Below are 26,562 nucleotides of genomic sequence, written 5' to 3'. Positions count from 1 at the left end.
AGCAGTCATTACAGCAGAGTCCAGATGACCCGTGATAGGGCCCCAGATGTACTCAAATGTTGTTAAATATCCTTGTTTGTTGCAATGCAGCCTTTCAAGGTGTATCAATAATACAAACTCAATAAGCCATCTTGTGAAACAAGGAACGTGGAAGTCTTCCACTCTGCTTAATTATTCTCTTTGCTAAGTATACAAAATAAGAGTCTGTTGAACAGAGTACGGTAAGCTTCGGAGCAACCAAACAAAGCAGTTAGTGCCTCAGGTGCGATCGGAAAACCGTACACTCTACAAAATAAAACCATTTTCTGACTAAACCAGAAAGTGTGACCCATCTTGGACATGTTGCATAACCTTTTTTTTTCTTTTATAGGAAAAGAGCTATATCCTGAAATTACGCCTGCCCCAGGTACAGTGAAGTTAAAATAGTTGTTGACAAGACCATTTCACCCCAAAACAATGTAATGACTTTTTAAATGAATGTGCATACAGGAATGTAGAAGGCCAAAGAACAGATGGCGCCCCATAGGGGGCTATTTTAAAATAATTTTACACACATAGTTCAACAGTGTTATGAAGCATATCCTGTGAGTTTTGTGATGTTGGACAAACGTTTATACTCTAATCTGGGTTATCAGTATTTGTGTTTTCATTTGTAGTGCCCCCCAGTTGTTTATGTAAACATATCTTGCACATTTTCTGATGACGGTTGTTGACTTTGGTCTATTTATGTTTTGATCAATGCCCCTTTGAAGGTCACTATCGGTCAATATCTTAAAATCTAAGTAAGATATCAAGTCATGTGTCAGTTGTGATGGGGTTTGTCCAATAATGATTCACAAAAGATTGAGTATCAATCAGACTTATACAGTTTAGGTAGGAGATGTCAAAAATGTATTTTTCCGAAAAAAAAATTGAAATGGAGGAATTTTGTTTGCGAAACTTACGATTAAAAAGTTATAGGGCTAAATGAAAGTTTATTGTTTCAGCGCCACCATCCAGCCAATCAGTATATTTATTTTGCCTGTGTAGTGGTTGAGATTTCCAACCTATCTGATAAATTTGGAAGCTGTTACAGTTTCTGAGAACCATAGGCTATTCTTTTAGCTGAGCTACAGATACAATAGGGTTTCAGCTGCTTCAAATGCTTGGACCCCTATAACAATACAGTTGCAGCCCTTCAGACTAGAACCCCCTAATAATAAAATTGTCAATTAACGGATGTGCATTATGAAGCTAATGTTAAACAGAATAATAGTCTTATTATAAGTAATATAATAATCGCTATTAACATCCAAAGTATGCCTTTATTTCTCATTTGTTTTTTGTTTTTTTTAACCATTCTTAAAGATTTCTCCAGCAAACCACAACCTGAGCAGTATACAGACAGAGGCTTAGCATAATAATGCTAACCCACCATTGTAGCATTCCTACCCACTGCTGTCTGGCAATTGCGGCCCAACCCGTGGTTTGAGCATTTGAGCGCATTGCACCAGCACTCTGCCCTCATTCCTATATTACCTTTACTTTTTACCGCACCTGTCCCAATAAAAAAGTGACCTATCTGTAATGCTACTGCTACCAGCAATTAAATTCCTTTAGCTTGTATCCTCCCCCTGCTATTGGAAGTGCAGCAATGGCTTTTACCTGTGCGTGTGTGTGTGAGTCTCCTGTACTCTGTGTGTCTTTTTCATGCAACTGTATGATCAAATTGGAACCTGTTGTCTTTTGGCAGAAGTTGAACCCTCGCCTAATGCCACAACTGGCAAGGCCCCCGAGGTCCCACAGCCCAGTAAGGCTTGTTGTTTGCAACAAAGTGGAATTTGTTTAAAAAACAACTACTTGGTTTAAGAATTCTCATAATGTCATTCCTGTTATCTAGGACTGCCCCAATCAAAGTTTATGAATATGAACAATTCTCCCATATAAGCCAGAAACCAAAGAGAGAATTTTTGGGGGGATAGGAGTGGGCTGAAAAAAAAGGTAATCACCCCCACAAATTATTTGGGGACCCTCCTGGGGGTCCCGAGCCCCAGTTTGGGAACCTATGGCATGGTGCCACCTTTTATACATTCGTAGAATTACAGATGCAAGTCTTAGTTCTCCAGTTTCTAGCTCTGTGAGAGATCTGTTCGTGCTTGCATGATTTTGCAAGCTTCTTGCGATATTGATTTGACACTCCTAGAACACAGGAATAATATATGGTTTCTTATTGTATTATTATTAGGTTTAGTATTACTTTTTTTTTTTACCTTATTTCAGCATTTCATAACATCTGACCTTGTTTTATGCATTGTCCTTGATTTTTTGTGAAATTCTGCCAAAAGCACGTTCATTCTCGAATTCCTAATGGAATGAATTGTCAAATTCCTGATCAGATGGAGCTTTAAGAGCATCTATACATGTCAGTTGTAGAGATACTGTGTACGATATGTAGTCAGCCAGTCCTCAACTGTCAGATGTCATGTTATGCTAAACTTTGACTTGCAGTAGCAGTAGTTTCCTTGCACACTACTTTGTCTTTACTATACTAACTGCTCGCTGTGCTTGTTGCTCATCATTAATTAATTCATTAATAATAATTGATAATTGATTAATCCTCTCCACCCAACAAATAGTGATGGTTTGATCTGGAATGTGATATTCCTTCACAAAAAATATTATGTACTATTATGTAATGTACAATTCTTTCACTGTTTTTCCCTGAGTAGCTGTAGTATTTCTTAAACTTCTATCGCAGGGGATCTAACCATTTTTGTAAAGTTGTAATGTTTGAAATGTCATCTCACTGAAACCATTGTTACAATGAAAGCGGCATAGGAACTTTATAGAAGTTTGATTTAAAGTACAGTTTTTATACAGCACATGTGCGCCCCTGCTTTAGAATATGACCTTTACAGTAGAATGTAGTTTTGTGTGTCTGTGGTTTCTGACATGAATTTCCATCTATTGTTTTCTCTTATGTCTATACTGTGTTATACAGGCAAGTAAAAACATTTAGTCATTTTGTTGCAAAGTGTGTTATTGTCATTTCCACATTTATTAATCTATAATATTGACTTTATGTTTTTAACCACAGTTACATTGTATGCGATGTGTAAAAGTAACAACATATGTATGTTTACTGTACAGTATGTTCTACTGTGGGACAAATCTTGCTAATTGTTCTTTTTACTTTTCTTTTTTTGTTCTGTTATATCAGCAAAACCAGGCGGTAAGTAAAATTGACTGTTGTACTTCTTATAATTGATTAATTCATTTGTTAGTATGACTCAACTAATTATATCTTATTTGCATTACTGGTTGCTTTGACAGTTGGTGCTGGAGTTGTTCAGCCTAGTGGTGAGTAATAATAATAATAATAATAACATAATAATATTACATTTGATTTGTAATGCACAGTAAAAACACTGTAATGCAGTAGTAGAACTGTGTGTGTGTGTGTGTGTGTGTGTGTGTGTGTGTGTGTGTGTGTGTGTGTGTGTGTGTGTGTGTGTGTGTGTGTGTGTGTGTGTGTGTGTGTGTGTGTGTGTGTGTGTGTGTGTGTGTGTGTGTGTGTGTGTGTGCGTGCGTGCGTGCGTGCGTGCGTGCGTGCGTCTGCTGGATTGCCATGTAATTTGCTGTCCACCTTCATGTTCCCCTGACGGTGGCCTCACAGACTTTAGGGGCTCCTAGCAGGACTTTTACACTCTTCGATATAGACTCTTTTAGACTCTGTTCATAACAAATAATATATTGGATATGGTATGAAATCTATTTACCATACATTGTTGCCTGTGTTGGTTTGTTTTTACAGGTGGAACAGGTGTTGGTAAGCAAACATACATTTGATTATGCATTTCCCCCATTCAACTTAAGATCATTTTGTTTAATTTGTGTCCAGTTACATTATTAAAGTCAAACTGATCGCTTGCATGTGTTTCATATTATATAGGTGGAGCTGGCGTTCCAGCACCCTCTGGTGGTAAGAGAGATTATTTGAATCTATTTTCGTGATAATTGAATTGAAATCTCTCTCTCTCTCTCTCTCTCTCTCTCTCTCTCTCTCTCTCTCTCTCTCTCTCTCTCTCTCTCTCTCTCTCTCTTCTCTCTCTCTCTCTCTCTCTCTCTCTCTCTCTCTCACTCTCTCACTGTCTCACTCTCTCTCACTCTCAGTCCATTTAATGCTGAAAGTTAACTGATCACCTGCACATTTGTTTTGTTTTTTTCCAGTTGGTACAACAGGTCAAGGTCAACCTAGTAAGTGTTACTTAATTACTTAATTGTCTTCCCTTTTTTTCTGTAGTCATCTGTTGTTCTCAACTCTGTACCTGAGACAAACACTGCCTTGCTGTGCAATGTTAAAACTAAGCCTTATTAAAAAAAACTAAAAAACATAATGTACAGTGTACAGTACAGTACAGTAGTGTTGGCTACGTTTAAAAACATGCACATTGATGCATCGAATGAACATGTCATTAGCGTATTGTAACATTAAAAAAAAAGGACTGATAATGGAATTATCATTAAAATGATGAGTGAAATCAATATGATATCATTGAATTGACATGAATTAAAATGAAACTACATGTCCTGCTGTCTTAGAGGACTTCAATGTAACATACCGTCACCTTCTTAAAGTAATGTAAGTCATTTTTTGAGAATAATTATATTTTTGCCTAAATTAGCTCTTCATAACACTGGCCACCTCTGGTAAATTCACCTATATCCTTATTGAAAAGATCCTGCTGTTCCCACCCCAGTAGTATAATGACTCTAAAGTGTGTAGGCCCTCACAAAGACAATGTAAATTGCCTAAGTCAGGTTTACAATTGCCTAAGTCAAAACACAAATTGTCCTCTTATGTTACATAACTGACAGACTGTGTTATTTGTATGTAAATAGTTATATAATGTTATAAACCTTTTGGGTGAAATGATTAAGAAATATCATGTTGTTTGTTTTGGTTCATTTTTTTCTGTTTTCTGAAAGAAAAAAAATAATAACATAGGCCTTTAGGTATAGATACATACTTGTATTTTCTTCCAAAGTTTGTATAGTTTAACCATGAAGGTGAAATGTTTTTCTGTGTTTCTGTCTTTTCCCATAATCTGGTTTGTAAAATATGAAATTCCCAAACATATAAACAACATTTCTGAACGTGGGTACATTTATTTCTTTGGTTTCATGACACAAAAATCATTATTTCAAGAAACTAATCAGATGAATGTTTCCAAATTAAACCCATTGTGTTCATTGAGAATATGATACTTACAGTAATGTAATAATCTTCCTCGTTTAGTTGGTACCGGGGTGCAACAACCAGGAGGTACAGTAGCAGTCGTTCTCTCACACACACACACACACACACACACACACACACACACACACACACACACACACACACACACACACACACACACACACACACACACACACACACACACGCATGCATACATACATACAGTATATATACACACATACATACATACATACATACATACATACACTATATATATACATACATACACTATATATATACATACATACACTATATATATATATATATATACATACATACAGTATATATATACATACATACGTACATGAATTTCTCATCATGAAGCTCTTTTGAAATTAGTTAACTAGGTGTAATGCATTAGCTGACCACATAGTGGTGACAAACTACAAATCTAGCAACTATGTCTCATTATGTCACTGCACCTTGTAAAACTGTAATCCTTGTTTTCTGTAGTGTAAACTTGCGCCCTGTGTCATGCACCAAAATGAGTAGATCTACAAGCTCACAACACGTCACACTCGACGCGTTGTGAGCTTGTAGATCTGATATTTTCAGTGAACATGGCGCGCAACTAAGTACAAGTCAACCTTAAGGAAACCAACACACAACACTGTTATTTCAGGTGTGGGTGTTGGGACAGGGGGCAAACCACCTAAACCTTATCTACCAGCAGGTAAGGATGTCTAATATCTGCCCTTCAATTTTCTGCTCAAGTATATAATGTATGTGTGTGTGTGTGTGTGTGTGTGTGTGTGTGTGTGTGTGTGTGTGTGTGTGTGTGTGTGTGTGTATATATATATATATATATATATATATATATGAATTTATGCCCCTTAAGACGAGATTTAGCTCCTTTTCTAGATAGGTGGCAGCATAAGCTAGTGAATAGGTGGGTGTCATTTATAATAACCAAATAATTGACATGAGCTATGAAAAACTGATTTACTTAATCCCTCCAAAGACTTTGAATATACTGCATACAGTACAGTATGTCAAATGTCATGTAAATGTCAGCATATCTCAGCATGTCAGCAGAAAATGGCATCATTATTTTATTTTATTTTTCGGGGGAAGACCTACGGTACACCTCTAATTGGGCCCCCTCTGAATTTTGGCTTGCATGACTACCCTGACGGCAGATGTACTTGTAATATTAGAATTAGACTAAAATCTAGCATTAGAATGCTCTAGCATACAGATTGCTTAAAGTAACATTTGAATCATCTTATCTTCACCACAATTTGATATATTCTAGACAACATTCAACATTATGTCGTTATTGACTGCAAAACCATCTATCATTTATGTACATGAATCAATAGACTTACAGTGATTGCTTGCAGTCATCATCAATTGTCTCTCTTTAATGCCCCAAGGCCCAATATGACAACACTCTATGAATTATGATTATATGTTGGGAGATTCATTTGCATAATGCTAACCTTTGGTCCTCTAAGCATGTTTTCTGTGTGGTTTGAATAAATGATTAAACACACATTCACTCTCTCACACGCGCACGCACACACACACACACACACACACACACACACACACACACACACACACACACACACACACACACACACACACACACACACACACACACACACGACTTAATCGATGTAATCGTTGCATGATCCTTTCTAAGCCTTCATGTCATAATTCACCACTTCATAGCTGTCGTTGTGAAAAATGCATAACATATTCAAAGGTCATAGTTCATCCTTCTATAATCCCCATGTGCGTTCATGTGACTGGATGTAGGATTTAATGATCCAACGTGAATCCATAATGCAGCTGGTAAAATATGCAAATACATACAGCATCATGCCTTTTTGTGCCTGGGTACCTCCCGTGTTGTCTGAGTTCAGTCTTGTAAGTCGCAATCAACAGCATTAACCTGGGGTCCCTATTGTATGCAAGGTTTCTAAAATAATTCAACATTCAACAGCGTATCTACAAGCGTGGCTATTTTGACTCTTTGTTGTGGACAAAGTATATACATAAGGACTCAGATATGGCCCAATACGGCCCAGATATGGCTCTGTAAAAGTCTGATATGGGGCCCCGACATGATAACTGGCTACTGACCTATGGACTGGTAGAATTAAAAGTTACTAGACCATACCCGGTGAAGGGCGCCCTTCACCATACCCGGTGAAGGGCGCGCGTCCCCTCGTATATATATAAAAATTTGCTATATAAAAGAGCAAAATAGGCTTGCTATTTTCTGTTGCCCTGCAGCAGGCTTGAGTATATTTTTGATGGCATTTTACACCACTAACAACATTAATCAGAGAATCACATGTCTTTGTCACAACTCGTGTTTTGTCTTTTTTAACCAACACAGTACAAAGTACTGGACACACAGATGACACACAGGTCATAGATGACTCAGGTCATAAACCTGGAAATACAGGAAAATAAACATTGTATTACCATATATTCATAGCATATATGATTCACAATTAAACAGCAGGTAATGTAGCACAGTCTATCACAGTAGAACCGAAATAGCAGAAAATGACTACAATACCCATGAGGCATTCTGAACCATGAGCCAACAACGCGTCGCCCCAGCTACCATTAAGTTACAGTGTCCAAGTTACAATACACAAAATACACCAAAATAATACTTTTCAATGGACTACTTGGGTAGCACTGATAATATTAACCACAGTAAGGTTCATAAAGTGTGTTGATGAAATGTTTACATTGTTGATTAAGTCACGATGACGACGTTAGCATTAGCGTTAGCCGCATGCTAGCGCCAAACGTCCGTTAGCTTAGCATCACGCTAACGGCTCATAGTAACTTGGTTTGGCTAATAAACATTAATCCCAACTAACGCCAACACAGTAATGGATGTAAACATACACAGACATGCTTTGGACATTATTATCAGGTTGCATGTTGGTGGTATGGGGTTCGTTTGGTTTGGCCTCGTTTTCATAGACCTCGTTGCTTGTTTCTCTCGCGAAACCTGTGGCCATGTTTCCCATTGAACCCGGAAAAAAACCCTACGTCCGCTGCCACTACTGCTCCCGGTTTGGCTACAATGGGACATGGCCACAGACTAAATAAGCGATTTAAACGGGTAGTTTCGCTGGCGACCTAAAATATTATGCAGCCGACCAAACCTTAAACATCCGTGCGGTTTAGAATCTACCATTAGTTTTGGGATACGATGTATACAAAAGGGTAAACAGCGGAGCCTTGGCGGACGTTCCCCCGATCCTGGAAGAGAACGACATAGAACCGTTCTTTATGGAGCTAATGTGCATCGTGTGTGGGGAAACAAATCTGGAGTGTTTACTTTCCACAGCAGAGAGTGGGCGGGGTCTATGGTGTAGAGTCGGTGTTGCCATGTCCGCCGATTGTAAGCGCTTTAGGGCCAATGTTGGTGTTATAGGGTTCGTTTGGTTTGGCCTCGTTTTCATAGACCTCGCTGCTTGTTTCTCTCGCGAAACCTGGCACACAACGACGCATGCGCAGTTTGATCGGAGACCCAAGACCCCATCCACCCACCCACCCACCGTCAGCTTACTAGAATTATAGTAGGATAGCTACAGTTTATGAGATATGTGCTCATCATTTAGCATATATTTAATTCAGCATGGAAAAAAGCATAAAAATGATAATCACCTCACAAAGTGTTGATTGACTAAGACCAATTGGTCCAATGAATCCATTATTCGACTGTGACAGAATAGTCCTAGTTTGTACATAATGATGTTAATCCAAAAGTCTGTTTTTTAAAAGGAGCAAGTACAGAGTCTAATGTTAAGTTTACTTAGTGTTGAGGGTTTAAGTGGTTAAATGTAAATGTAAAAAAAAAACATTGATTTACACAACGCTGATGATAGTCAACGAAGCTATCTACGAAATCGATGAAAAAGTTTAATCTGCAACACAATTGTATACCATATGTAGTGGGGGTCACTGCTTCATCTCTCTCTCTGCTAAGGGGCCGTTGGCCTGAAAAACATTGAAGACCCCTTCTTTAAGGAAAGGAGAATACGCTCGCTCAGTCAGTGTCATTATGAAGCGACAGCAGTTATCTACAGCAGTAGTTCTCAACCAGTGGTTCGGGAACCACCAGTGGTCCTTGAGGGGGTTCCAGGTGGTCCCCAGCTAAATGATGGAGATTTGGTAACCAAATGGACCCTTATAGATCTTTAACTCTTGAGAGCGTAAAATTAAACCAAATGGTTTCATTTTATGCTCTCAAGAGATAATAAATAATTGTTAAACATCTGCATTACTTAATTAAAGAATTGATATTTTGATCAACATTTGCCTGTTATCTCTCCTATGGTACCAACATCAATACAGCATGGAATTGTGGGCAAAATATTATCCAACGATAACAAAATATTCTAAGTTTTGGGTCTTAGAGTCTCAGAGTCAGAGTCATCTCATCAAATGATGGTCCGTGGCTCAAATAAATAATGGACCTTTATATGAAAAGGGTTGAAAACCACTGACCTGATGTATCCTCCTCGCTGATCCTCACTCCAAGCAGGCTTGGGGAGCCTCCTCGCTCTTGGCTCCTCCAATTTAACATTAGTGGTGACGCGAAGGAATTTCCGGGTCACGGAGGAGGCAAGGAGGCAGAGAAATGTGAGTTATTGACATTTTAGCTGATGTGTTTCAATCACATCTTTTTCTGTGCTTTCTTCAGCTCCGTATGGTGGTGGTGCTGGAGTCCCATATGGCGCTGGTGTTCCGTACGGAGGTGCTGGAGGGACATACGGCGCTGGGCTTCCCTACGGTGCTGGTGCCGGTACTGGTGCTGGACTTCCCTACGGTGCTGGTGCTGGACTTCCCTACGGTGCTGGTGCTGGACTTCCCTACGGTGCTGGGGCCGGGACCGGGGTCGGACTTCCCTACGGTGCTGGGGCCGGAGTTCCCTACGGTGCTGGGGCCGGAGTTCCCTACGGTGCTGGGGCTGGGGGCACCGGGGTTGGAGGTGCTGGAAGCCTACCTGCAGCTAAGCCTTTGAAGCCCCCAGGTATGCTATACCAGTGGTTCTCAACCTTTTGAGGACCCCCCTGCTTAATATCGTCTCTGTCGGGTGGATACTTGTCCAAAACTGTTACTTTTCAGGATTCAAATTCAAAAGCGGCAAAAGTAGCAGATCTACAAGCTCTAAACGTGTCACTTCGCCCCGCGTTTCGAGCTTGCGGATCTGCTACTTTTGATGCTTTTGTGCGACGCTGTAGTATGATCAAGTAGGCCGTTAATTTACGAAAAAACGATATGCAGCGTGTATATTCTCTCATGTTGATGTTGTGTGTGTGGTGGTCTTGCAGTGGTAGGTGGAACCGGAGGGGCTGGTATCCCACTGGCAGCTGGACCTGGTGCAGGTATGGATTCTACACAACCCTCAAACTCACCTACATTAACAACAATGACATCACACTGTGTTCATTTTGACAGCAACTTTTGCTAGTCATAGCCTTTTGAATAAAATTCAATCTAGTTTTAGTCATGTTTAGTCTACAGAAATGTTTTAGTTTCAGTCTAGTTTTTAGAAGACTGAAAGTTAGTTTTTAGACTAAATATCATAAGATTTTAGTCGGCTAAATCCACAGGCTTCAATGGTGTTGTAACGCCTGATTTATACTTCAGCTGCAACTCGATCTGCTATTTTTGGAGCACGACACCAGTGCATAACCAAGCATAAAAAGACTTGTCTTACGGAGTAGTTCTTCTCCACTAGTCCCTCCCTAACATTTTCTAGTTTTTATTTGTTGACGAAATAGTCAATATATTTAGTCATAGTTTTAATCATCAAAGCTTAGTTTTTATTTAGTCTTTATTTAGTTTTCGTTAGTGAAAAGAAGTAGTAAAAAGTGAAAAGAAGTCAAAAGATTTTTTTTTTGTCATTGTTTTAGAGGATGAAATCAACACTGCATTACACTACATTATATAATTTCAGCCAAAATGTATTATCATAAACCGGACCTCCCTTTGAAGAAAATGTAATGTAATGAAATCATTTCACAACGTTTAGTTTAACTATTGAAGAATGTGTTGTTGATCTTATCAGTTACTATTTCTATTGCCGTTGCCATTCCTTGAGTGAGCCCAAATCCAAGGTAATAATAAAGCCATGTGTCAGGAAATAAAGCTGCTTTTTTCTGTCATCATGATTCAGGGGGATACAATCCATATTATGGTCAATATTATGGACAGGGTATGTATGAGAGAGGAACAGGATGACGGCACTCAAACACTAATTCACTCCAAGCTTGCTTGGTTTGAATAGTTCTGCCTTTTTGCTTTGCTAGTGCACAAAGCGACCGTTGTACAGGAAATGCCATCCATCTGCATTTCTTGTGTAGCTTCTGTGGTGGGTGTCACGGTTGAGATGCCTCCTGGGAGCTTAGATACTGTAGATACTAGGTCAGGAGATAGAAAAACCCAGACGACTGTCACTGAAACATTATTCATACTGATAAAATGCTCCTGCCCTTGGAAAGACACTTGGCATACAGTATACAGGGTTCCATTGATTAATTCCTGCTGTAACGACAGAAAACTGGCTTTTTGTGCTGATTGCTTTCTATTTAACGACTCAGCAGATGTATTTAATGTAGTGTTAGTTTCTCCATCTTGTTGAAACCCATCAGTGTTGAAACCCATCAGTGCAGCTTATTTGAAGGATTTGTCTTTTCACATTGGCCTGTTATAGCGCCACCAGCAGGTCTAATTTAGCAAACCACATTTTTGGAGCAAAATGCCTCAAATCATGAATGCAGTGTCCGATTGCTGTGAAAGGCCTAAGAAGAAATGGCACCCTTTTCACATTGGCCTATTATAGTACCACCAGGAGGTCATAATAACCTACCTGACCTGGCGGAGACTTTATGCTTGATTTATTAGGGGTGTCACAATATATCATACCCATGAAATATCACGCTTTGATATTGTTGGACAAAAGACTGTTATCACAGGAGTGGATATGGTGTGTGATGAAATTAAAGACGACTATAAACACAGTAATCATTGTTTAGTTCTCATCACTGACTGTCTTCCTCCCTTTTCAAGAGCTTTTGGGAAGAAATGAAAGTAACTAGAGTCACAGCTGATTCTTGTTCAATGAGCCTCGTTGTCAAGAGGGAATAATATAGCCTGGAAACCAGACGAATCTGCCACAGCTAAAAAAAATAGGCCTGGGAAGATTGGTCTGGCACTCCTCGGTTGGAATTACATTTCGCTTACCCGAGAGTTGTGGGTGACCAATCAGAACCCACTATTCATTTTTTGCTGTGACGTTTGAATCTGTTTGTAACTCGGAAATGAATCTTCCACACCGAAGTTCCAGACTAATAGCTATGCAGTGATATTAGTCTGGCCATGACAGGCTAGCAATAATACGTTGCATTTTTCTGCAGGATCAAATAGATATTTAAGATTGCATCAAAGGATTTAGAAGTGACCATTTCTGGTATCATGGAAAAGTGCTTTATAAATAAATGTTATTAAATGTATTATTAACTCAATTCCACCACAGAAATGGTGGGGCAATTGTTCCAATGATTATTGAAAATATATATATATATTATTGTGAGCCCAATAACTTATAGTGTATCATGAAATGACTGTATCGTGACACCCCTATGATTTATACTTCGTCGTACGGCGAAGTATGACGGGTATGATGGAACATAACAAGCATTATACGCTAAAGTTTTCATTTGAATCTTCATTATACTCTTGATTCTCTTGACTCTTGATTCCTCTTGATTATACTCTGCAGTCAGACACTATTGCTTGTCAAAAAGAACAGATCAGTTCTTTCGGGCAAGCAACACCGTTGGGTGATGGAGTGGACAGTAAATAACTCTTTATTTGGGTGTCTAAAGCAGTCTTGTTCCCATCAGGTGGGGTGAGGTATCCGGGTGCTGGTTACGGACAGGGAGGAGGCGGGGCTGGAGTAGGAGCAGGAGGAGGAGCTAAACCACCCAAACCAGGTACTGGACCAATCATCTGATTTGTAGCAACTGACATATTATGTTAAAAATATCAAGCTGTCCCCTTGACAGAGTTATACACATTGGTGGAAATGGAAGTACATTTACTCAAGTACTGTTACTGTACCTAACCACTTAAGCCCTGGCTATAATATATGCTTCGTCATATGACAAATAGCAGCCGATCTACAAGCTCACAAGAGGCGATGCATGGTGAGCTTGTAGATCGTCTTATTTTCGTTATTTCCGTGCAACTCGGACAAAGTATAAAATCGTTGCTGTTGGTCAGAAACCTCTTATCTCCAATTTCAACGTTATGTTTTTCCTACTTCATCATCATCATTTTTATTTTGAATATTTTGAATTTTTGAAGTAACAGTTTTGGACATAATGAGGTTTCCACCCCGACCGCAATGAAATGGTTCTTAATTGGTTAATAACTGTATGAGTGATGTCAAGTCTACTGGCTATTTTGTATTTATTCTGTCAAAGTAACAGTGTTTTACAAAAAGCTTTCCTTTAGATTCCTTACAGAACTGTTGGGAGCTGACCTTTACAAATGAGGAAGTTAACTGAACACATTTTCCTGTGGAGGCTGAATTAGCACCATCTTGTACAACATCAAAGTGGAACTGCAGATGGCATGACCCTCTGGAGAGCCTAGATAAATTCACAACCTAATAGCTGCTCTACCAAAGCCAGGGAAGTTAGATGAAGGCTTTTCACTGACATCAAAAGAACATGGCAGCTTTTTTACTGCAGTGGCTAGTCTGCAAGAGTCAAACTGTCTATAAGAGGGTCGGTCTGTGTGTCCGGAGCTAATCTCGCAAACTACTGGGCCGATGAGCGCAAAATGTCTTGTGCACACTGCTAGTAGGTCACAGATGTATTCCTCCACCAATTTCTTTTCCACCACATATGGGGGGGGGGGTCTGCCTTTTTTTTTTTTACAGTACAGTACAGTAGAGATGGACAGGAAATAGGGAGAGAGAAACGGGGAGTGACATGCTGCAGGCTCGATTAGAGCCTATGTGGTATGCGCCTTAACCACTAGGATTAGGGCATTGGCGCTCCCTCCACCACATAATGTTTCATAGTCTTTGAAATATGACTATTTATTATTTATTTATTCGTAGTAGTAGCATTACTAGATATAATACTAATTTTGATTTTATAATGGGGCAAGGTTTCAGCTTGCTCCATTTTGGAGTCATACATCATAGATGACTGATGTCACAGGCTGGCCACATGAAGACCTAGATCCATATTGGAGCCACACCGTTGTCATTGTGGATCCAGAGATGAATTTATTTTTGGTCTTTATATGGTATTGTAATCACTCCTGTCTGTGTATTTTGTCCTGTATCTGTGAACAACATCTGTACAGGAACACTGAAAATAACCAATTTAGGGTGAAAAAAAATCAAAATGACAGAATTGGTGTTGCGTTGCGTTTACAACCCAGAGGTGTAAAAACAGGACCCACTGTGGACGAACATCTTCATTTGTTTCAGTTACCTGTACAGTATACAATACATTCATAGAGGATTGTGATGTTTTACCCTCTCATATCCATAGGTTATGGTAATCTGGGAGCCGGTGGTGCTGGTGGATATCCACAACAAGGTATGTATGTACACAGGGACGTGCACAGATAGACTCTAGGTGGTGCTAGAGCACCTGCCCTTTGCCCTCTTGACCAGAAGTGCCCTTTTGAAAAAAGGGCACTGCAGGGGTCTTCAACAGGGGGAGTTACTACAGGGGGTCCGCCAAATCTTTGTGTGATATGATTTCTTTTTACCATAACCACTCGAAACCTAGCATCCCTTTTCTGAGGAGAACTTTAGCCAAAAATAGCCGATCTACAAGCCCACAACGCCTCGCGCTGCGAGGCGTTGTGGGCTTGTAGATCGGCTATTTTTGGCAAAGTGGTATAGGTGTAGAGGGAAAAAAGAGCAGACCAAGTAAACAAAAAAATATATAATTTACTTGAGCACCTGCCCCTCAAAATGTCTGTGCACGCCACTGTATGTACAGTAGGCCTACTGCAAGGACCCCCAAATTGCCATAGACTCTGGCCCTACTGCTGCTGCTTCTTCGTGTCGTGTCCACGGCCCTACTGCTAAATGGCAAGATAAATACATACATAAATTAAAATGGTGAACAGTGTAATAGTCACATGTTCCACCTTTCTCTTCCTCTCTGCCTGTCGGATGGATGAGCGTTATTTCATAGCCACGGCCGTATTGCTCACAGATATTCACAGCCATACCGCCACAACCTTTAGATCAGGGGTCTTAAACGTTTTCAGGCCAAGGACCCCCTAGCTGAGAGAGAGATGAAGCAGGGACCCCCTACTCTATATTGTATAAAATTGTGTTTCAGATTTAAAAAAAAAATTAACTTAGTCAGCTCTTTTTTCCCTCTACACCTTTAGCCTCTTTGCCAAAAACAGCCGATCTACAAGCGGCGTTGAGAGCTTGTAGATCTGCTATTTTCGGCTAATGTTCCCCTCAGAAAAGGAATTTTAGGGTTCAAGCGGTTAATGTAAAAAAAACAAAATCCTATCACACAAAGATTTGGCGGACCCCCTATAGTAGCTCTGAGGACCCCCTTGGGGTCCCGGACCCCCTGTTGAAGACCCCTGCTTTAGATGGTGTTGTAATCACTCCTGTCCGTGTATCTGTGAACAACATAACTCAAGAACGGATGGGCAGATGTTTATGAAACTTGGTGGGAATGATCAGTACAGGACCACTGAAGAATTGACCAACTTTGGGTGTAAAAAAAAAAAGCCAAATGTCACAAGGTCACAATCAAGGTCAAGATCAAAATTGAATGAATTAAGTATTGGTGTGAATGGAGGTGCTGTAGCGTTTACAACCCAGAGGTGTAAAACAGGACCCACTGTGTACGATCATCTTCATTTATTTTCAGTTATCTGTACAGTATACAGTACATTCATAGAGGATTGTGATGTTTTAACCCTCTCATGTCCATAGGTTATGGTAATCTGGGAGCCGGTGGTGCTGGTGGATATCCACAACAAGGTATATGTATAGTATGTGTGTACTGCAAGGGTTCCCAAACCTTGCCATGCCACAAAGACCCCCAAATTGCCCAGATATTCACCCCCATGCCGCCACAACCATATCCCACCCCCTCCCCCAATTTCTCATCCCCCGTTTTTATGATCTTGGTGGGAATGATCAGTATAGGAACACTGAAAGGTTTGACCAACTTTGAGTGCAAAAAAGGCCGATTGGTCAAGGTCACAAATCACAATCAAGGTCAAAATTGTATTAATATTGAATGAAGTATTGGTGTGAACTCAGGAATGGAGGTGTACTGTAGCGTTTACAACCCAGAGCTGTAAAACAGGATCCGCTGTGTACGATCATGGTTTGTGACGTTTTACCCTTTCATGTCCATAGGTTATGGTAATCTGGGAGCCGGTGGTGCTGGTGGATATCCACAACAAGGTATGTATAGTATGTGTGTACTGCAAGGGTTCCCAAACCTTTCCATGCCACAAGGACCCCCAAATTGCCTCTGGCCCTACTGCTGCTTCAGCTTCTTCGTGTCGTGTCCACGGCCCTACTGCTAAATGACAAGATAAATGAATAACTAAATGAATACAATAAGTCACATGTTCCATCTGTCTCTTCCTCTCTGCCTGTCGATGAAGGATGACCGTTATCTCATAGCCGCAGCCCTATTGGTCAGAGATATTCACCCCCATACTGCCACAACCATATCCCACCCCCCACCCCCAATGTCATCCCCCACTCCACACTCCAAGCCTAACCCCTCGCCCATAATCTGGGTAAAAAAAAAAACTTTTTAAGCACATTATACAAATTGGATGCAATTTAAAAGGGGAAAACATAGCCTACCCAATAGCCAGACCCATGAGCAATATTGGTGTCAAGTCAAGTATTGGAGGCAGTTGGACTACTGAGCCATGATCAGCTTGGCTCACACACACAGTATGAGGCTTCACTCTACATGCTGTGTCTCCACATTGCGGTAGATATTTGCACCAACAGGACAGTAACGGAAACATATTTGGTATTCATGAACAGGACCTGGCATCATGTCAACTGCTGATGCTGATGCTGTAATGATGTTGTTAATGTGTCTTCTTCATAGTTTGCTGAGTGTCTGTCAATTATTATCTTACAGGCGCAGGTGGCTTGGTTCCAGGTTATGGAGGTGGCTATCCACAGCAGGCTTACCCAGGTAATTGAGTGTGTGTGTGTGTGTGTGTGTGTGTGTGTGTGTGTGTGTGTGTGTGTGTGTGTGTGTGTGTGTGTGTGTGTGTGTGTGTGTGTGTGTGTGTGTGTGTGTGTGTGTGTGTGTGTGTGTGTGTGTGCGCGTGCGTTTGTTTGTGTGTATGTGTTATGTGCGTGCGTATGAGAGAGAGAGAAAGCGAGTTTGTGTGTGTGCGCTCGCGTCTGATGAGGGGCTGGCTGACTTGTGAATGAAGCCAGATAAGGTATAGTAGATGTTCAACAGAATATGATGGGACCTTCAATGATGCACGCAGAATAGTGTTATTGTGTACACTGTGACCCGAGAGGACCTGCCATCGTACCATAAATCACTGACAACAACCTGCAGGTCCTGGAGGACACAGTCGTTTATCATAGTGCTGGAGCAGAACAGAACACCTACAGGGTTGGCTTCGGCCTGCCAGGACCTTCAGATGCAATATGAGAAAAACACAACCCACCGTTTGAACGGTCCTGTGAATTTGGTTGAATATGATTTTAACCTCCTTTGTGCCTATTTTGGGCATGTAATTATAGGCAAAAATAATTCCTAAAGTTTTGAAAATTATCCAAAAGTTGCACACAAAACTACAAGCTCACAATGCCTTGCGATAGCTTGTAGTTATGGCTATTTGGGAAAACAATTTAATAGGCTTAAGTGGTTAAAGCGGCGTTAAACGTTAGTAGTACTGTATATTGTAAACTACTAAATGTTGTCCATCTTCATCCATTGATTCTGTGCTCTGTAAAAAAGACACCGTTATTAGCTATTCTATTCACTCACATTGCACTGCAAGTGAGATCTCAAAGTCACACTTTTAGCACATGCAACCAAAGTAGAGTTTGTCAATAAGAGTCCATACAACCACCTGCCCCCGCCCCCCCTGTCCCCCGCCCCCCCTGTCCCCCCGTCCCCTCTATTTTGCCCTCTTGGCGGTGTCATTGTTCACGTCACATCGAAACTGGTGACCTATAGGAAGCCTCCGTCTAGGGTAATAAACGGTTGTTTAACTGTTCATCCCTGTTTCTGGATCAGGACGTGGATTTATGCCCCGCTGCAGACATACAGGTAACACAGATGGAGGACAGACAGACAGACAGACTGACCCCTCACTTCCTGTTCAGTGCTAATAACATCAAAGAGACGGCGAGAGGGGAACTGCTAAAGATATCGGCATGGAAAGGCCATCTTCCCCCTCCCTTCCAGTCATGGATGGATGGGGATTATGTTTGCATTGGCTCTTTGCCCTGCTTTTGGTGGCAAAGTCCTGAGTGTTATTTAGACCCCGAGAGTGTAAAGATTGACCTCTTATAGGTTGTTCACACTATCCGCCCATTGTGAAAAACTGTGCGTATTAATGGCGATATATTACTAAGCCTACCTTTATGAAAATACAACTCAACTATGAATATAGCGAATAAGTAATGTAATGTAATTATATTATGTAATAATAGGTTGTCTTTGTAGAATTGAAAATAGTGAAATAGGAAGCATTTCCAGACAAAGTCTTGAGGAAAGCCGCTCCTGCTCGATCAGCTGATAAAAAGCGTTTCCGCATCATATGCACATTTCTCAAAAAGTTTAACTATTCAACTTTTGAAAGCGCTCCACTCTGCAGAAAATGTGCACTGACCACCTTGGCCGATCGCCGCTATGCAGTTACCGATGGCAATTTTTTTTCCTTTAAGGCGGATAGTGTGAACCTTTCCATATGTTTTTTTACACTTTGAGTTCAAATAGCACTCAGGATTATGCTGTGTACTCTACTGTACTGTATGTTCAGACTTTGGCCCCCTCTTATGCTCTTTGACCCCTATGCTAGTCACTTTCATCACCCTTATGTCACTTTAGCTTTAGTACCCGTGCACAACGTAGCTTTAGCTTTAACTTTCCATCGCAACAAAAAAAACTGCTAATCTGTGGCTCATGAAAGAAAGCATCTGCCACACTGCTATTCACTTCACATTAAAACTGAAAAGTCTTGAATTCTTATCAAAATATTTATTGGTCTGGTGAACAATTAAAAATCAGAAATAAATATATGTTAAATATATGTTTTTTCAGTCATCAATTCTCTGACATGAATTCATATCTTTTCACTTTTAACATGAAAATAATTTCACCTCCAAGTGCTCACACTCACACAAATACTGCAGAGGTTAATTGGCAGTTCAGGGGTGGGCGATCATGTCTTTACGATCGACCGGTCGATCTTGAGGAGCTTTTGAGTAGATCGCAGAGCGATGTGAAAACTCAGACTAAAGAAAACAATCATTCAGACGGTCCACCGGCGTCCAATCACATTTAGGCCTGGTTGGCTTGAATGTGGACCCCAACGGATCAACTAAGGCTTAGTTGATCTGATCCACCCACGATAACAGCAAGGAAAACAACAATATCTTAACTGTTCTAACAGATTGTCATTGATTGTGCCCAATGTGTGTGTTCTCTCTAGGTGGATACGTACCAGCACCTCTCACTCCTCAGCAAGGTAACAGAGTCTCTTTTCAACACTCACCTATTTTTTTTTTATTACCACAATTGGAGAGGGATTCATAGGATCTTCAGTCATCAGAATGTCACACAAACCTTGTCTTATTTGCTCTATTTAAAGGGAGGTAAGTGATATGTTGAAAGGTTAAAGCTTTATCTTCCGATAGTAATCATTGCTATATACTGTAGAGTGTTTGTTCAGTAACAGAGGTCTCCCCTTCTCTCCAGCTCTTTATTAACGACCGGCTCATTACATGTACAGGGATTTTTTTCAAATCAAAATCCAATCAGGAGAGAGAACCCCAAAAATATCATTTATCAGCTTAAATTTGATAGTCTTCCAGTCTACCTGAAAAATATTTTTTTGTTTATTAAGAGCTGGAGAGACAAGGGAGACCCTTGTTACTGAACAAACACTCTATAGTGATAACGAAATCTGAATATGGAGCTATAACCCTTATTTTAACAAAGATATATATCACTTAAACCCCCTTTAATCCTGTTACTCTCTTCTCTGGCAATGGAAACATTTCAGATTATTTGGATGAGATTAGACTGAGGCGGGGGACAGGCTGCAGATTTCCCTCATCATAGCAGATTACTGCCGAAACTGATTATTTCAAGGAACGAATGGCACATTTCTTAGATACCTAACCTCACTGGCTTAATCTCAGAAGGTCTTTGATGTAGCATGTAAATGAAAAGTAGGAAGTTGGCTGGTTATCAGACCAAGCGCTCCCTTGTCAAATTGCTTTATTAACGTCTATCTGTTTTCTGAAAGCACGCACCAACCAAAAACTTCTCAATCCAATTTAACAGGTAAATGGTGTAATATTAGAATCCCGTACAGTACAGCACAGTTACAGTGTGACTGTTATGCTCTGATTGAAAATCTACTGTACAGTCCTTACTAACTTATTCAACAGATACATGTGTTCAGAACACTAAACTCTAATAAAACAATTAATTTAAAATGGTAAATTAAAAACATACCATCTCTGTCGGGTGGAAACCTCAAATGTCAAAAATAGCTAAAGTTGCAGATCGACAAGCTCAAAACGCGTCGCTTCGTGCCATGTTTTGAGCTTGTAGATCTGCTACTTTTGATGCTTTCGTGTGACGCTGTATAGTATGATCAAGTAGAATATGGAGATAAGAGGTTTCTGCCCGACAGCAACGATATATTGCAGTAATAATGTCATTTTGGGAACCACTGATCAGTCGTGTCTGTCTGTCATCTTCTTTTACAGCCAAAGCAGCCAAGTATGGGGCGCTACAGGGTTTCCTTGGGGGTGCAGGAGGGGCCTACAGAGGTATTTCAATATCATGCAATATGATTTATTACGATATAATATGAACATCATACAGTATACAGACGCTAATGTCACCAGTGGCAGTGAGTCAGTGACATTGTCTACCAGTCTCAGTAATAATGTAACAGACCTCCAGCACTGTTTGTCTAACCTGTATAAGCGAGTCCTGCATCTCTCAACAACGCAACATTTAACCCATTCAATCCGGGAACGCAGCGGTGTCATTTTAAGATTTTACCGGTGGTCTCTCCGGAAGGAGACACAAAGGAGGCTCAAAGGAGACTCTTTGTGTCCCCTACCAAAGAGACTGCCGGTTATCAAATTATTGGTTTAGTAATGCGATAAAAACTAAAAACTGGGGTGTGTAATTGATAGAAAATAAGTAATTTTTTAGGTGAACTACTCCTTTAATGCATATCAAACTGGGGGGGGGGGTCCTCCTTGAAATTATAAAGGTTGAGAATTACTGCTATAGCACTCAAATAAGTCTTCTTCTGGTATCTGAAACTAAACCGTGTTGTGTGTGTTCTTGCCTCCCGTGCAGGACGAAAGAAGTAGAGGATTCTCTTGAGATACGGCGTGACCTCAAGAAACCATGGTGCTACTGCATGATCTAGAATGTACATTTAATATGCAAAAAAAAAAACACGTCCCCCCGTTAGAGTATGTACTTACTTGACTTCAAAGGTCTGTTTTTTATACAAACCCACCGACCCAGAGTTATGTACATGTTCTGATGTGACTAGTGTTATTGATTGATTGATTGATTGATTGATTGTGCCTTTTAATAATCAATATGGTCAGCCTTAAGCAAGCAATGACACTCCCCTCTCTGCATTAGCCTACTTAAAATGTAGTAGATAATTTGTGATTTTGTGTGCGTGTGTGTGTGTGTGTGTGTGTGTGTGTGCGTGTGTGTGTGTGTGTGTGTGTGCGTGTGCGTGTGCGTGTGCGTGCGTGTGCGCGCGTGTGTGTGTGTGTGTGTGTGTGTGTGTGTGTGTGTGTGTGTGTGTGTGCGTGCATGCGTGCATGTAAGGTATGTACTATGGCTGTATTGTTGGTTTTCCTTTATGGGGCAAGAATGTGAAGGGCGCCCCCTTCCCATTGTAAGCACAAAGCGAGTCATGTGGGGTCCTCCTATGTAGAGAGATGATGCATATTGTTACAATATTTCCCTCTATAGCAATGCTTCTCAAAGTGGGGCCCCTTGATGGGGGTTCCACGGGGTCCCCAGCAAAATGAGGAACAGTTTTAATTTCATTATTCCGCTGCCAGAAGAGAGTTTCATTTTCTCCTCTGTTATCTCCACACCTACAGTACGTGAAGACAGTTGTAGACTTCTGTAAAACCTAATCTTATGGGGGAGACTGGCACTAAATCTTTTGCAATTGATACTCATTAGGTCCACGGCCTAATAAGTATACATTTCAGGGTCCTTGACATGAAAATGCTTGAGAGCCACTGCCCTACAGCACCTATCCCCTTCATACTCGACATAGTGCAAGCCGATGTACAAGCTCACAACTTGTCGCTCCACGAGCTTGTAGATCAGCTATTTTTGGTGCACAACTAAGTATAAATCTGGCTTTATTGTGACAGTAGGCCTTATTTCCCCTCTACAGCACCAAATTACCTCGCAGCGCATTGCTTATATCAAACCTTCACATATCTGACAACATCAGAGTGGATTAGCTGGCAGAGTTCTGCCCACTCCCCAGAATTGCTTCTGGCTCCAAGATCATCTCTGCTGCTATTTTCAGGTCAGCATGGGTGAGGAACAGCATGGGGTGACGGGGTAGATGAGTTCAGCCCCATCTGCTCCCAGTAACGTTGCCAATCCTAGGTGCCATGTGGTTAATAAAGGTCTTCCTCAGCATTTCACCTATAATGTTGCCACGCTTGTGATTTATGAAGAGCAGTTTCTGTTCTGAGGCGTGGGGTGCTGATGACAATCAAAATGCGTTCGATGCAGTGCGGTGTAATGCATTTTGTTGTGACCAAATCTTTTAAAGAACTGACTTATTGTCTTTTTTTTTCTTTTTTCTTTTTCTTTGATTGTTGTTGTTGTTTTTTTCATTTATCTTTAAGTAGATACTGCAGCAACCGCAAAGAAAAAACATTCAAAATCTGCTCTGGCATGTACAGTACATTATGTGTATGAAATGCAGAAAATGTTGACAAATCTTTTTTCTTGTTTTTGTGTTTTTGGGAGCCTGGGCTATGATGCGTTGCTCAGCTTGAAACATTTAATCGTTTTTTTTTCTCAGCAGTTATTTACATTTATAGATGTCGCCGTTTCATCATTATTCAAGTTGCTGAAGTTTCCGCACCAACTTTTTTTTTTTTTCATCTGGCTCATTGCTTCAATAACTAATTTGTGAACAAGAAAATGAGAGAGAAGTCATGAACTTTTGTTTTTGCCTTTTTTTTTGCTATTGCATTTATTCACTGTTAAATAATTATTATACTGAGCAAGAGCTTTCTTAAATGTGTCAGCCTTCGTCTTGAGCATCTTGTCTATAGTGAGACATGGGTGTCCAGTGCTCTTTATTGACTTGAGGCTTTACAACACATATTTGACCAAAGATCCATGAACCCCATCTCTCTCTCCCTCTCTCATTCTCTCTCTGGATGTGTGTACTGTATTTTGTACTAACTTGACTTCTCTTAAGTTCCTCCATTCTTCAGTTGCTCTTACATGGTGTGTTAACAACAACTGTCCGGGTCGAACCTAGTCTTTTGTGCCGTGGAATGTTATTGTTCATCTTTATTTAAACTTTGTTTGTTTTTTAAAGGAGAGTAATGCCTAATTTATACTCTGTCGCACGACAGTGTCGCAATGCAGATCTGTTTTCGGCGGCGAGCGTCACCGTCATGTGATGGAGTAGTAAATTGAGCCTAACAGTGGGGTTTTGCACTTTTTATATTTCCACGACACACACATTGTGACTTTGTTCCCGGATACCCTGGCATTTTATTTGCTTCATTAGATAACAAAATAAAATGTTTTAAAGGATGTCATCTCTCTTGTTGTTATTTTTATATATTTATTGCACATCATAGATTTTACGTTAACAGAACAAGGGGCCTCAACAGTTTAGATATGAAATAGCAGGCATACGTTCAATGAGATTGGATTCGAAATATTCTTTAAAGGTATAGTGTGACTTTAAAGGTATAGTGTGAGTGATATTTTTTTTTTAACAACTATAGGCTATAGCATATGTCCCACAAAATGGTAAAGTTACATGTTTAAGCAATAACAATCATCCTTCCATAAATGTATAGACTCAGGGGGTCCCTGCTAGGGCGTGTCTGTATTACTATGTATAGGGGAGACAATGAGTTTCATCCTGGCATTTGCCAAGGCAGAACTGCCAGTCAAAGCGAAGTGTCCTTGCCGTACATGTTGCAGAGACTCTTGGGTAGGGTAAAGTAAAGACGTTGGCTGCCATGTTATTTGTGTCCAAAGTGGCCACTGATACCCCAAACTACATAGTGCTGCTTTAAAACAAAACGTTTAAAAACACTCATTGCTATAGAGTGTTTATTCAATAGCAGAGGTCTCCCTGTCTCTCCAGCACTTTAATGAACAGAAAATACATTTTCAGGTGGGTTGCCAATTTCATCCAATCAGGAGAGAGTGCCAATTTATCAGCTTCATTTTTATAGTGTTCCAATTCTGTCTGCTCACTTCTTTGTCATCACTTTCAATTTCACTTGTTTATCTTGTATGAGTTCTCTCTCCTGACTGGATCAATTGGTATCCCAACCTGAAAATGCATTTTCTTTTCACTAAAGAGCTGGAGAGACGGGGTCACGGGGAGACCCCTGCAGACCCCAGAAGAAAATATAACTTGCTGCACCTTTAAGTTGAATCAGATTTAAGAGGTGTGATTCATCACCTACAGTATCTCTGTGCTGCAGTGAACTGTTGGTGTGGCAGACTGCTAGATTATGAAAAATCAATGTCCAACATAATATAATTAATATAATTGATATAATGTATAAAGTAAGGTAATAAAAGTTAATATGGGGCAGCCCGACAGCCAAATGGTTAGGGCGTGTAGCCGTGTAGTGTACCACATGCCTGACAATTAAGTCCCCTGTTTGATTCCCGGCTGGGTAGACCATTTGCTGCTGCCATGTCACTCACCTCTATATACCTATCAAATAGGTCCTGTACCAAAAAAGTATTAAAAGTTAGTATGCAAGGTAGTAAAGTGTAAAGTACATACATTACAAGTACAAATACAAGTAGTAAATACATTTAGGCAAACATAATCACAAGCATAATCCTGCATCAATACATAGACCTTGGTGTGTAGAGAAAAAATCCAGAGTATAGAATAGAGATGGATGAATAATACATGACTACAAATAAGGCAATTCATAATTAACGCAATCAGGCAAACATAGCAAGCACTGTGTTTAATATGTAGTACTACTGCTCAGTGGTGTAAAGTAACTAAGTACATTTACTCAAGTACTTACTTTACTGGAGTATTTCCAGTTTTCAGTACTTTTACTTCTACTCCACCACATCTCAGGCAAATATTGCACTTTTACTCCACTACAATTATTTGAAAACGTTCTAGTTACTTCGCAGATTTTAATTATTATTACAAAACATACATTAACCACTTCAGCCCTATATAGGCTACATTTGAAAATAGCCGATCTACAAGCTCACAATGCATTGCAACAAATTGTGAGCTTGTAGATCTGCTGTTTTCAAAAGATTTTTATACAATGTATACACTTGAAAACTTGTGAAATGGGACATTCTGGATAATGAGTCCTACTTTCTACTTTTGGTGCTTTTGAAGTACATTTTGATACCAATATTTTGGTACTTTTACTCAAGTCATTTTTGAATTCCGGACTTCTACTTGTAGAGTATTTCTACATTGCAGTGTTGATACTTTTACTTAAGTAAAACATTGTAGGCCTATTACTTTTTTCCACCACTGGACATTGGTGTATAGAGAAATAATCCAGTAGAACATGATAGAAATGGATGAATAACACATGAATGACTGCAAATGAGAAAAGCAATTAATAAGTAATGCAATAATGCAAACAAACACATTCACAAGCACTGTGCTTGATAGTACTCTCATACAGGGTGCATTGTAGTAGAACAGTGGTCCGGAGACCACCAGTGGTCCTTGAGGGGGTTCCAGGGGGTTCCCAGCCAAATTAATAGTTAGGAACCAAA

General features: G+C 40.2%; 1 protein-coding gene across 1 annotated transcript in view; it reads left to right on the top strand.

The window, feature by feature from the left end:
• The window catches only part of elna (elastin a), a 125,109-nt gene extending 100,752 nt beyond the window's left edge, over positions 1-24,357 (top strand). Inside the window, exons 38-57 of the mRNA XM_084065218.1 lie at positions 371-406; positions 1,733-1,801; positions 3,313-3,339; positions 3,794-3,808; positions 3,932-3,961; positions 4,210-4,236; positions 5,279-5,305; positions 5,901-5,951; positions 9,963-10,292; positions 10,594-10,647; positions 11,442-11,480; positions 13,171-13,260; positions 14,839-14,886; positions 16,263-16,310; positions 16,695-16,742; positions 17,446-17,502; positions 18,571-18,603; positions 19,991-20,026; positions 21,279-21,341; positions 21,886-24,357. Coding sequence (XP_083921344.1) covers positions 371-406; positions 1,733-1,801; positions 3,313-3,339; positions 3,794-3,808; positions 3,932-3,961; positions 4,210-4,236; positions 5,279-5,305; positions 5,901-5,951; positions 9,963-10,292; positions 10,594-10,647; positions 11,442-11,480; positions 13,171-13,260; positions 14,839-14,886; positions 16,263-16,310; positions 16,695-16,742; positions 17,446-17,502; positions 18,571-18,603; positions 19,991-20,026; positions 21,279-21,341; positions 21,886-21,899 — 1,142 coding nt within the window. The 3' untranslated portion in view covers positions 21,900-24,357. The remainder of the gene's footprint in view (positions 1-370; positions 407-1,732; positions 1,802-3,312; positions 3,340-3,793; positions 3,809-3,931; positions 3,962-4,209; positions 4,237-5,278; positions 5,306-5,900; positions 5,952-9,962; positions 10,293-10,593; positions 10,648-11,441; positions 11,481-13,170; positions 13,261-14,838; positions 14,887-16,262; positions 16,311-16,694; positions 16,743-17,445; positions 17,503-18,570; positions 18,604-19,990; positions 20,027-21,278; positions 21,342-21,885) is intronic.
• The last annotated feature ends 2,205 nt before the right edge of the window (positions 24,358-26,562 follow it).

Source organism: Gymnoscopelus microlampas, assembly GCF_963454915.1.
Source record: "Gymnoscopelus microlampas genome assembly, chromosome: 8".
Lineage (NCBI taxonomy): Eukaryota > Metazoa > Chordata > Actinopteri > Myctophiformes > Myctophidae > Gymnoscopelus > Gymnoscopelus microlampas.
Note: the sequence above shows the minus strand (reverse complement) of the source record. Positions and strands in the feature narration are given on the sequence as shown.